Source organism: Saimiri boliviensis, chromosome 14 (assembly GCF_048565385.1).
Source record: "Saimiri boliviensis isolate mSaiBol1 chromosome 14, mSaiBol1.pri, whole genome shotgun sequence".
Taxonomy (NCBI): domain Eukaryota; kingdom Metazoa; phylum Chordata; class Mammalia; order Primates; family Cebidae; genus Saimiri; species Saimiri boliviensis.
Window position 1 is genome coordinate 41,883,168 of NC_133462.1, and position 12,290 is coordinate 41,895,457.

The 12,290-nt window shown below is 55.7% G+C and overlaps 1 protein-coding gene across 2 annotated transcripts in view; it reads left to right on the top strand.

Annotated features, from left to right (window-relative positions):
• SEMA6B (semaphorin 6B) overlaps positions 1–12,290 on the top strand; it is a 41,949-nt gene that overhangs the window by 22,535 nt on the left and 7,124 nt on the right. For both annotated transcript variants that reach the window (XM_039465618.2, XM_039465619.2), the window contains exons 2-12: positions 335–485; positions 668–791; positions 1,608–1,668; positions 1,817–1,879; positions 2,668–2,769; positions 3,196–3,286; positions 3,636–3,755; positions 4,254–4,342; positions 6,975–7,192; positions 9,333–9,464; positions 10,899–11,048. In XM_039465618.2, coding sequence (XP_039321552.1) covers positions 365–485; positions 668–791; positions 1,608–1,668; positions 1,817–1,879; positions 2,668–2,769; positions 3,196–3,286; positions 3,636–3,755; positions 4,254–4,342; positions 6,975–7,192; positions 9,333–9,464; positions 10,899–11,048 — 1,271 coding nt within the window. In that variant the 5' untranslated portion in view covers positions 335–364. The remainder of the gene's footprint in view (positions 1–334; positions 486–667; positions 792–1,607; positions 1,669–1,816; positions 1,880–2,667; positions 2,770–3,195; positions 3,287–3,635; positions 3,756–4,253; positions 4,343–6,974; positions 7,193–9,332; positions 9,465–10,898; positions 11,049–12,290) is intronic.

Genomic DNA, 12,290 nt, shown 5'->3' on the forward strand with positions numbered 1-12,290 from the left:
TAAGAATTCTTATGCATGTATTTTGAGATTGAATTTTTAAATGTATGTTTTAGGATACTGTACCTATTATTATAATTATTATTATTAGTTTTTAATTACCGAATGCATTTTTGTTTGAAGTCGTTTCCTGGGCTTTCACGCACACGTGGCCATAAAGTAGTTCTGATGATTAAATCAGTGCTGTGTATTATTATTGGCATTATTATTGTTGTTCATTATTATCTCCGTGGGGAATTTTTCTGGGATTTGAAGGAGCGGCTGCGGCTCTCGCGCGCCTTCTTCTGGCCGCGAGCGGGACTGCAGGTAGCTCACCTCGCCGCCCCCTCGTCCACAGGCATCACCTCCTGCCGCCTGACCCTTCGCCATGCAGACCCCGCGAGCGTCCGCTCCCCGCCGGGCCCTGCTGCTTCTGCTGCTGCTACTGGGGGGCGCCCACGGCCTCTTTCCCGAGGAGCCGCCGCCACTCAGCGTGGCCCCCAGGGACTGTGAGTACGGGGGTGTCCTGGGCGGGGGGAGTCCCGTGGGAAGGTCTGGGTTCCCAGTTGGGTCCGCTGCCCTCATTTGGGGACTCAACCACGACAAGAGCCACCCCTAGAAAGGGCATGACCTCAGGCACCCCCTCCTCACCCCAGCCCGGGCTCACACCCCTCTCCACTCCCTCCCTCAGACCTGAACCACTATCCAGTGTTTGTGGGCAGCGGGCCCGGACGCCTGACCCCCGCAGAAGGTGCTGAAGACCTCAACATCCAACGAGTCCTGCGGGTCAATAGAACGCTATTCATTGGGGACAGGTATTGCTTGGGACAGCGAGGAGGCCTGGGTGACTGGTGCAGAATGAGCGAGGGGGACAGAGAGAGGAGGGGAGGGGCGGGAGGGGGCGGGGCAGGTCGTGCAGGGCCTGGTGGGCCATTGGGAGGCCTTAGGCTTTGAATTGGAGGAAGGTGAGAGCCACGGAAGGTTATAGGTAGAGGAAGGCCTGGACCGGACTCAGGTGCTCACACGCGTCTTCTGGTGGCTGCTTCTGGGAGGCTAGACGGTGGGGGGAGCAAGAGTGGAAGCCAGGGGACCAGGGTGGACGGGACTGGGCTGTCCAGGTGGAAGCTGTGGAGGGCAGAATGATGAGGCTGGACCACGTGGAAGCTGTGGAGGGGAGAAATGAGTGTGAGGTCACCGGGCTTCTAGGGATGAGCTTCTGGGACAGATCAGATGCTTTGGAGAGGATGAGGAGGATGAAGAAGTGACCACTGGCTTTAACCATACGAGGTCACCAATGACATTGACCAGGGCAGCTTCCTCGGCATGGGGGTGAGGGGAAGAGGCTGGTAGGCGCCTGGGAAGGGCCAAGTGGGACACCTGACCTAAAGCCATGGGTCTTGGTGTTGGGGGCAGTCTGTGGGGCGCGTGGGGCAGGAGGTGGAGGGCAGGGTGTGAAGGGTGCTGGGGCCCTTAGGAGGGCTGTGGTCGGCCTTGGAGTTGCTCGTGTCAGAGACGTTGACTTGTCCCTGCGTGCCCCCCCCCCACCGTGCACACCACATTGGTAGTGGGAAGGATGGAATGGGGCAGGGTAGCGGAGCTCCGGTGTCTCACTAACTATGCCCCTCCCCCAGGGACAACCTCTACCGGGTGGAGCTGGAGCCCCCCACGTCCACGGAGTTGCGATACCAGAGGGTGAGGAAAGGGTCCAGGTGGGAGTGGAGGGGCAGGCCCAGGGGGACGCGACACTGCCCCGGGGAGCTGGGTGACTCGGCCCTGCACAGCAGGGGCACTTAGGGCTGCTGGGACCGGGTGCCCCCTCACCAGCTCTCTCTGTCTGCAGAAGCTGACCTGGAGATCTAACCCCAGCGACATAAAAGTGTGTCGGATGAAGGGCAAACAGGAGGTGAGCAGGCCTGGGCTCAGTTCCGGCCACCGCTAATCAGCCCTGGCATTGCCCATGCCCGCCCCACTCCACCAGCCCTGGTCACGCCCCAACCCAGCCCCAATCAGCCCTGGCCACGCCCAACCACCAGCCCTGGCCACGCCCCCAAACCGCTCCAGCTGGCCATGACCACGCCTACTTCCCTACCCAATTGATCCCAGCCAGGCCCCGAACCTGGCCATAATTAGCCGTAGCCACGCCCCAAATAGGTCTGGCTACGGCCACACCCCTGCCCCAGTCAGTCCTAACACAACCCCCAGCCCCGCTCCAAACAACCCTGGCCATGCTCACACCCCACCCAATCCTTAAGGCCCCCTCCCGGCCCCTCCTATATCAGCCCTGGCCCCGCCCAAGTAAGCCCAGGCCACGCCCACCTCCCGCGCGCTGGCCGCACTCCCAACCTGGCCCCAATAAGCCGTAACTGCCCACCACGCCCCCAGTTAGTTCTGGTCACGCCCATGCCCCACCCTAATCGGCCCTGGCCACGCCCAGAGTGGATGCTTCTCCATCCCTGCTAGGACTCTGCTGTTGCCATGGTTATGCCCATAGTCTGACCACGCCCACCACCCGGGCCTTGCCTGCCGCGCGGCGTCCCCAGCCATTCCTAGGTTCAGCCCCTGCCTTGGCCACGCCCACCACAGACGGGCCCTCCGCCCTAGCCCCGCCCCACACAGCCCCGGTCATGGCCACGCCCACGCCCGTGGCCACGCCCACATCGCGCTCCCCCTCCCTCCTGTCCTCCACCCCAGGGCGAGTGTCGAAACTTCGTAAAGGTGCTGCTCCTTCGGGACGAGTCCACGCTCTTTGTGTGCGGTTCCAACGCCTTCAACCCGGTGTGCGCCAACTACAGCGTGAGTCTCCAGAATCCATGCGCCCCAGGTCCGACCTCCAGGCCTCTGCTCTCCCGACTGCCCTTGGCCATGGCCTTTCCCCAGGCCGTGTCACTTCCTCCAGGAAGACTTCCTGGGTGTACTCTCCCTGCCTCCTCCCCTGAAGTTCAAGAGGGTCAGCGCTGTCCACATGAGGCCTGTACAGGGGTCAGGGAAGCCGTAGCTACTTAGTCAATGAGCCAGTTACAGGACTAATTAGGGATCGACTCTTAAACCCGTTTACAGGTCAGTAAACTGAGACCCTGAGAGGTTAAGTGACTAAGGCCACACAGTAATCCATGTTGGACCGGGATTCCTCTTGGAGTGGGGAGCCGGGGGAGCTGTGGGAACCAGGGGCTGCTAGGCGGGGTCAGGAGATCTGTCAGTCACACCCCATGGTCCCTGCAGATAGACACCCTGCAGCCTGTGGGAGACAACATCAGCGGTATGGCCCGCTGCCCGTACGACCCCAAGCACGCCAATGTCGCCCTCTTCTCTGGTAAGTACCCCCAACCTCCATCTGATCAGCCCCAGCCACAGGCACGACCTGACATTTTCTACTCCGGAGTCTGGGTCATTTAGAAGCAGCTGGATGACCATTTGTCCCAGCTGTGACATGGACAGACTCTCAGCCCAGGTGTGGGGCTCAGCTGGGATTGAGGCCCAGTGGGTTCGGGGCTGAGTTAAGATCAGGGCTTGGGTGGAGGTGGGGCTTGGATGGGATCCAGGCTCAGTCTGGAGACAGGGGTTCCCCTAGGCTCAGGGCTCAGTCAGAAAATCGAGTTTCGACCCACGCAGCCCCTGGCCTCTGCGGTCTCACCTCTTGCCTGCCTTCCCCACCCATCCAGAGGGGATGCTCTTCACAGCTACCGTTACCGACTTCCTAGCCATCGATGCCGTCATCTACCGCAGCCTCGGGGATCGGCCCACCCTGCGCACCGTGAAACACGACTCCAAGTGGTTCAAAGGTGAGACCAGAAAGGGCAGTGGGTCCAGACCTGGCAGGGTCCAGAACCTGACATTCATCAAATCCCCCCACCAGAGTAAGAGTCCCAGAGGCTCTGTGGGGGACATTTCCACCACATCTTTGGAATCCGTTGGCCTTTCTGAAGACTAGAAAGCTAGAGGAACAAGTTTAGTTGGATCTAAAGTAGAACCCGCTAGAAGTGGGTGGCTTAGAAGCCCAAAATGGAACCCCAGAAAAGATATAGCAGGACTGAGCTCTTCAACACATGAGGGAGGAAGGTAACAAAAAATAGTTGATGTTGCCATTTGCGGCAATAGACACAGCGATTTTCGGCTTCTGACCTCCGTTCCCCTGCAAAAAAACAAACTTTGAGTCTGTTTCATTTTGCCTGGGTAACCAGCCTAAGTCCCCCCTTCACCATAAAAGCCAGTGAGTTCTCAGCCCCAGAAACCCCCTCTGTCGTGTCAGGGGCTGAGTTCTGACCCCTCCTCTTCTGCAGAGCCTTACTTTGTCCATGCAGTGGAGTGGGGCAGCCATGTCTACTTCTTCTTCCGGGAGATTGCAATGGAGTTTAACTACCTGGAGAAGGTGAGGCTGGTGCAGTGGGGCACGGAGTTGGGAGGCTCTGATCATGTGAAGGGGAGGGCGGAGGTGGATTCATGAATCCCTACATGGGTGAGAGCGTCCTGCCCTCCATTTCCGGTCCCCAGGGCCTCCCTTCCAGCCACGATCAGGCCCTGAGGCCGAAGGCATCTATGAGCAGCCATGGAGCACTCAGCTCGGGTGAGGGGCTTGAGTTGGAAGTCAGATACAGCTGGTGCTGCTCCTGTTCACCTGTCCATCCACCTGCTCACCCTCCCACTTACCCAGCTGACTCTAGCCCCACCCACACTCATGAGCCCATTCACCCATCTACTCATCTGCCTACCCACCCACTCATCCACCTACTACCCATTCATCCATCCATCTATCCATCCATGCATCCATGCATCCATCCACCCATCAGTTCATTCAGCCACCCTTCAATCTTATCCATCCATCAGTCCAACTATCCATCCACCTATCCATCATCCATCCACCAATCCATCCTCCCATCCATTCATGCACCACCCATCCATCCATTTATCTATCCACCCACACATCCACCCACCCGTCATCCACCCATTTACCTACCCGCCCACCTATACATCCATCCATCCACCCACACATCCATTCCATCCATCCATCTGCGAGTCTGTCCACCTACCCATCCATTCATCCATCTACCCATTCACTCACCCATCCATCCATCCGTCTTTCATAATCCATCTGTCCATCTATCCACCAGTCTATCCACCCATCCATTTATCCATCTACCCTTCCATCTATCCATCTCATCCACCCACCCATCATCAAAGCACCCACACATCCTTCCATCCATTTATATATCCATCCACACACCCACCCACCCATCCATCCACCCATCCATCAATCTATCCACTCACTCATCCAACCATCCACCCACCCAACTCACCCATCCACCCACCCATCCATCTATCCATTCATCCATCCATCAACCCACCCACCCATTTATCTATCCACTGATCCATCCATCCATCCATCCACTTTTCCACCCATTGATCCATCCATCTATCCACCCATCCATCCATCCATCTATCCATCCACTCATCCAGCCATTCATCCATCTATCCATCTACCCATCCAGCCATCCATCTGTTCATCCATTCATCAGCCCACCTGCCCATTCATCCATCCACCCACCCTTCCATCCATCTATCCAGCCATCCATCCATCCACCCATCCATCCATCCATCCATTCATCAACCCACCCACCCATTCATCTGTCCACCCACCCATCCATCTATCTACCCATCTGTCCATCCACCCATCCATCCATCTATCCATCCATCCATCCATCCACCCATCCATCCACCTATCTACCCATCCACTTATTCATCCATCCATACATCCATTCATCCACCCATTGATCCATCCATCTAACCACCCACCCATCCATCCATCCACCCATCTATCCATGCATCCATCCACTCATCCATCCATCCACCCATCTATCCATCCATCCATCTACTCATCCACCCATTGATCCATCCATCTATCCATCTACCCATCCATCCATCCATCTGTCCATCCATCCATCCATCCACTTATCCACCCATTGATCCATCCATCTACGCATCCATCCATCCATCCATCCACCTGTCTATCCATCCATCCACCCATCCATCCATCCATCCATCCACCCACCCACCCATCCATCCATCCATCTACCCATCCATGCATCCACCCACCCACCCATCCATCCATCCACCCACCCACGCACCCATCCATCCATCCACCCACCCATCCATCCACCCACCCATCCATACGTCCACCCACCCACCCACCCATCCACCCATCCATCCATCCATTCACCCACCCATCCATCCATCCATCCATCCATCCACTCATCCACCCATTGATCCATCCGTCCATCCATCCATCCACCCACCCACCCATCCGTCCATCCATCCATCCATCCATCCATCCATCCATCCACTCATCCACCCATTGATCCATCCGTCCATCCATCCATCCATCCACCCATCCATCCGTTCACCTAGTTTTCTCTCCATCCATCTGTCCATCCATCCACCCACCCATCCATCTACTTACCGACCAGTTACTTGATTACCTTGTCCTCATTCATCTCTTCCATTAACTCCCATCCTTCTTCAGATATATTCATTTATCCATCCACCGCCCACTCATCCCTCCATTGTATCATCCATCCATCTGCTCGTGCACTCATCCCTCCATCCAGGCAACCAGGCAGTGCTGAAGTGCACAGACTGCCGCTAACTCCTATTGTGACCATGGACCGGTCACTTCCTTTAATCTGTGCCTCTTACCAGTTTCCCCATATATACAATGGGGGTATCAGTAGCCCCCTCGGAAAGAGCGTAAGAGATATGAGAATAAAATGTGGCTCTTAGTGGAAGCAGTGATGATCGTCACTGCTGCTATCATCATCATCGTCATTCCTACCGGGGATTTCTGCCAGGGAAGCTGGTTCCCAGAGAGGAACGGTGGCTGGCCGGGGTCCCACCAGAGTCAGGGCCAGACTCCTGGATCCCAGCTTGGGTGGTGGGTGGCACAGCCTGTGGGCAGGCCTTCCCAGGCCACAAGGCTCAGGCCCCCATCTGTCCACTGTCACACCCAGGTGGTGGTGTCCCGCGTGGCCCGAGTGTGCAAGAACGACGTGGGAGGCTCCCCCCGCGTGCTGGAGAAGCAGTGGACGTCTTTCCTGAAGGCGCGGCTCAATTGCTCTGTGCCCGGCGACTCCCACTTCTACTTCAACGTGCTGCAGGCTGTCACGGGCGTGGTCAGCCTGGGGGGCCGGCCCGTGGTCCTGGCGGTCTTCTCCACACCCAGCAACAGGTCAGAGCCCACCAATGGGAGCAAACTGGGAGTGTTTGATGGGCATGGGCATGGGCAGAAAGGGCCTGACTTCACACCCCAGATACGCCCTGGGTCCTAGGTTGGGCACGACTGGATTAGACCCCTGAGAGGCCTCAGCCCCAGGCTGGGGTGGGACAAGCTGACACTGACCCTCTAAGTCCCTTTGATCAGAACTGGGCCAAAGATATCCTTATCCTCTGCCTTTGGAGAGAGGAGCAGGGAGGGCTTCCTGGAGGAGTGGACATCGGAGGTAGGCTTTGGGTGTGAGATGGAGGAAGTGGGAACGGTGTTCAAGGTTGGAGAAACAGCACGTGCAAAGGCCCTGAGGCTGCAGTGAGTTTGTTTTTTTTTTGTTTTTTGGGTTTTTTTTTTTTTTTTTTTTTTTTTTTTTTTTTTTTTTTGAGACAGAGTCTCGCTCTGTCACCAGGCTGGAGTGCAGTGGCACGATATTGGCTCACTGCAACCTCTGCCTTCCGGTTTCAAGCGATTCTCCTGCCTCAGCCTCCTGAGTAGCTGGGATTACAGGTGCCCGCCACAACACCCAGCTAATTTTTGTATTTTTAGTAGAGATAGGGTTTCACCATGTTGGCCAGGCTGGTCTCGAACTCCTGACCTCAGGTGTTCTGACCGCCTCAGCCTCCTCCCAAAGTGCTGGGATTACAGAACTGAGCTACTGCGCCCGGCCAAGTTTGGTATATTTAAGTAATCGCGAGAGGTCCTGTGTAGGAAGGGAACCAGGGGAGAATGGAGGACGTGAGGCAGGGAAGTGATGGGACGGATCGGGCAAGGCCTTGCGGGCTGCAGGCAGGAGCCTGGACTTTTTCCCGAGAGCACGAGGGAGCCATGAAGGAGTGAAGAGCAAGAGGGATGAAATCAGATTTGCGTTTTTAAAAAGGCTGCTGGGAGGCCAGGCTCGGAGGCTCACGCCTGTAATTCCAGCACTTTGGGAGGCCGAGGTGGACAGATCATTTAAGGTCAGGAGTTCGAAACCAGCCTGGCCAACATGGTGAAACCCTGTCTCTACTAAAAATACAAAAATTAGCCAGCCGTGGTGGCGGGTGCATGTAATTTCCAGCTACTCAGGAGGCTGAGGTAGGAGAATCACTTGAATCCGGGAGGTGGAGGTTGCAGTGAGCTAAGATCACGCCACTGCACGCCAGCCTGGGTGACAGAGCAAGACTCAGTTTCGCCGGACGCGGTGGCTCAAGCCTGTAATCCCAGCACTTTGGGAGGCCGAGGCAGGTGGATCACGAGGTCAAGAGATCGAGACCATCCTGGTCAACATTGTGAAACCCCGTCTCTACTAAAAATACAAAACATTAGCTGGGCATGGTGGCGCGCACCTGTAATCCCAGCTACTCAGGAGGCTGAGGCAGGGGAATTGCCTGAACCCAGGAGGCAGAGGTTGCGGTGAGCTGAGATCGCGCCATTGCACTCCAGCCTGGGTAACAAGAGCGAAACTTCGTCTCAAAAAAAAAAAAAAAAAAAGGAAAGAAAAGACTCAGTCTCAAAAAATAAAAAAGCGGCAGGCACAGTGGCTCACGCCTGTAATCCCAGCACTTTGGGAGGCTGAGGCAGGCAGATCACCTGAGGTCAGGAGTTCGAGACCAACCTGACCAACATGGAGAAACCCCGTCTCTACTAAAAAATACAAAATTAGCTGGGCATGGTGGTGCGTGCCTGTAATCCCAGTTACTCCGGAGGCTGAGGCAGGAGAATTGCTTGAACCCAGGAGGTGGAGGTTGCGGTGAGCCGAGATCGCGCCATTGCACTCCAGCCTGGGCAACAAGAGCAAAACTCCATCTGAAGAAAAGGAAAACGCCTGCTGGGGAATGGGTTCATGGGTTCTAACAGTGGCAGTGCAGAGGCAGGACGTCCAGTGAAACAGGGATGGGGGCCTGGACAGGGGGTGGCCTCGGAGACACTGCACTGTGGTCCAATCTGAGAGGTTACTCGGGAGCAGAGGCTGTGCTGGACAGATGGAGGAGGGGCAGGGGACATCTCTGGCCCCGGAAGACTGGAGATTTGCTGGCTTCTGGGGACAGAGGCTCCTGCACACGCCTCTCTGAGGTGGGGTCTCCCACTGGGCTGACGACACTCTCTCATCCCGACCCCTCAGCATCCCTGGCTCGGCTGTCTGCGCCTTTGACATGACTCAGGTGGCAGCTGTGTTTGAAGGGCGCTTCCGAGAGCAGAAGTCACCCGAGTCCATCTGGACGCCGGTGCCGGAGGATCAGGTGCCTCGACCCCGGTGAGAATCCCCTCCATCCCGAGTCATGTGCCCAGATGAAGTCCTGGTCCCCAGGGCCGAGGGCTGGGGCTTCCGGGTGGTTACTTAGCTGATGCTGAGTTCAGCTGTACCCGTTATGCAGATGGGAAAAACTGAGGCCGGGTGCGGTGGCTCACACCTATAATCCTAGCACTTTGGGAGGCTGAGGTGGGCAGATCACCAGAGGTCAAGGGTTCAAGACCAGCCTGGCCAACATGGCGAAACCCTGTCTCTACTAAAAATGCAAAAATTAGCCAGGTGTAATGGTGCATGCCTGTAATCTCAGCCACTTGGGAGGCTGAGGCAGGAGAATCACTTGAACCCAGGAGGCAGAGGTTGCAGTGAGTGAGATTTTGCCATTGCACTCCAGCCTGGGTGACAGATTGAGACTCTGTCTCAAACAAAAAAAAGAAAAAAAAGAGATCGGGCACGGTGGCTCACACCTGTAATCCCAGTACTTTGGGAGGCTGAGGTGGGCAGATCATGAGGTCAAGAGATTGAGACCATCCTGGTCAACCTGGTGAGACCCCGTCTCTACTAAAAATATAAAAAGTATCTGGCATGGTGGTAGGCACCTGTAGTCCCAGCTGCTTGGGAGGCAGAGGCAGGAGAATCACTTGACCCGGGAGGCGGAGGTTGCAGTGAGCTGAGATTGCACCACTGCACTCCAGCCTGGTGACAGAGTGAGACTCTGTCTCAAAAAAAAAGAATAAGAAAATTGAGGCCGGGCACAGTGGCTCATACCTGTAATCCCAGCACTTTGGGAGGCCGAGGAGGGCGGATCACCTGAGGTCAGGAGTTCAAGACCAGCCTGACCAACATGGTGAAACCCTGTCTCTTAAAAACAAAAAAAATTTAAAAAAAAAAAAAAAGAGAGAGAGCCAGGTGCGGTGGCTCACGCCTGTAATCCCAGCACTTTGGGAGGCTGAGGTGGGTGGATCACCTGAGGTCAGGAGTTCGAGACCAGCCTGATCAATATGGTGAAACCCCATCTTTTTTTAAAAAAAAAAGAGCCGGGAGCGGTGGCTCAAGCCTGTAATCCCAGCACTTTGGGAGGCTGAGGCAGGTGGATCATGAGGTCAAGAGATCGAGGCCATCCTGGTCAACGTGGTGAAACCCCGTCTCTGCTAAAAATACAAAAATTAGCTGGGCATGGTGGCGCAGGCCTGTAGTCCCAGCTACTAGGGAGGCTGAGGCAGGAGAATTGCCTGAACCCAGGAGGCGGAGGTGGCGGTGAGCCGAGATCGCGCTATTGCACTCCAGCCTGGGTAACAAGAGCGAAACTCCGTCTCAAAAAAAAAAAAAAAGAAAGAAAGAAAATCGAGGCCCGTTGGGTAAGGCAGTGGGTCCCCTGGTGTATCAGGCCCCTTTATGAAGACCTTTACGTTCATCCTGACTGCACCCATGTCACCCCAGGCCTGGGTGCTGCGCGGCCCCCGGAACGCAGTACAATGCCTCCAGCGCCCTGCCGGATGACATCCTCAACTTCGTCAAGACCCACCCTCTGATGGACGAGGCGGTGCCCTCGCTGGGCCATGCGCCCTGGATCGTGAGGACCCTGATGAGGTCAGGAGGGGCAGGGCATGGCTAAGAGAGAGTACAGGGTAGAGGGAAGGTTAGAGGAGCCAGAAACTCAGCACAGGTGAGCCCACAGCTTCCGACGCTGCCCGGAGAGCTGGAGACAGAGACACAGAGAGATAGAGAAAGATCAGGCGGTGACAGGCAGGTCGCCGGGTGCGGTGGCTCATGCCTGTAATCCCAGCACTTTGGGACGCCAAGGCAGCCGGATCACCTAAGGCCAGGAGTTTGAGACCAGCCTGGCCAACATGGAGAAACCTCGTGTCTACTTAAAATACAAAAATTAGCCCGGTGTGGTAGTGGGTGCCTGTAATCCCAGCTACTCGGGAGGCTGAGGCAGGAGAATCGCTTGAACCCAGGAGGCGCAGGTTGCAGTGAGTTGAATCAAACTGTTGCGCTCCAGCCTGGGCAACAAAGTGAGGCTCCATCTCACAGAAAGAAAAAAGGTAGACAGATATATACCAGGAGAACAAAGTGGGAGACAGAGACAAGAGAGAGATGATCAGAGACAGACAGACAGACAGAGACAGGAGAGAGATGATCAGAGACAGACAGACAGAGACAGCAGAGAGACGATCAGAGACAGACAGACAGAGACAGCAGAGAGATGATCAGAGACAGACAGAGAGAGGAGAGAGATGATCAGAGACAGACAGACAGAGACAGGAGAGAGACGATTAGAGACAAGACAGAGAGAGGAGAGAGATGATCAGAGACAGACAGACAGAGACAGGAGAGAGATGATCAGAGACAGACAGACAGAGACAGGAGAGAGATGATCAGAGACAGACAGAGACAGGAGAGAGATGATCAGAGACAGACAGACAGAGACAGCAGAGAGACGATCAGAGACAGACAGACAGAGACAGCAGAGAGACGATCAGAGACAGACAGAGAGAGAGAGATGATCAGAGACAGACAGAGACAGGAGAGAGACGATTAGAGACAAGACAGAGAGAGGAGAGAGATGATCAGAGACAGACAGACAGAGACAGGAGAGAGATGATCAGAGACAGACAGACAGACAGAGACAGGAGAGAGACGATCAGAGACAGACAGACAGAGACAGCAGAGAGACGATCAGAGACAGACAGAGAGAGGAGAGAGATGATCAGAGACAGACAGACAGAGACAGGAGAGAGACGATTAGAGACAAGACAGAGAGAGGAGAGAGATGATCAGAGACAGACAGACAGAGACAGGAGAGAGATGATCAGAGACAGACAGACA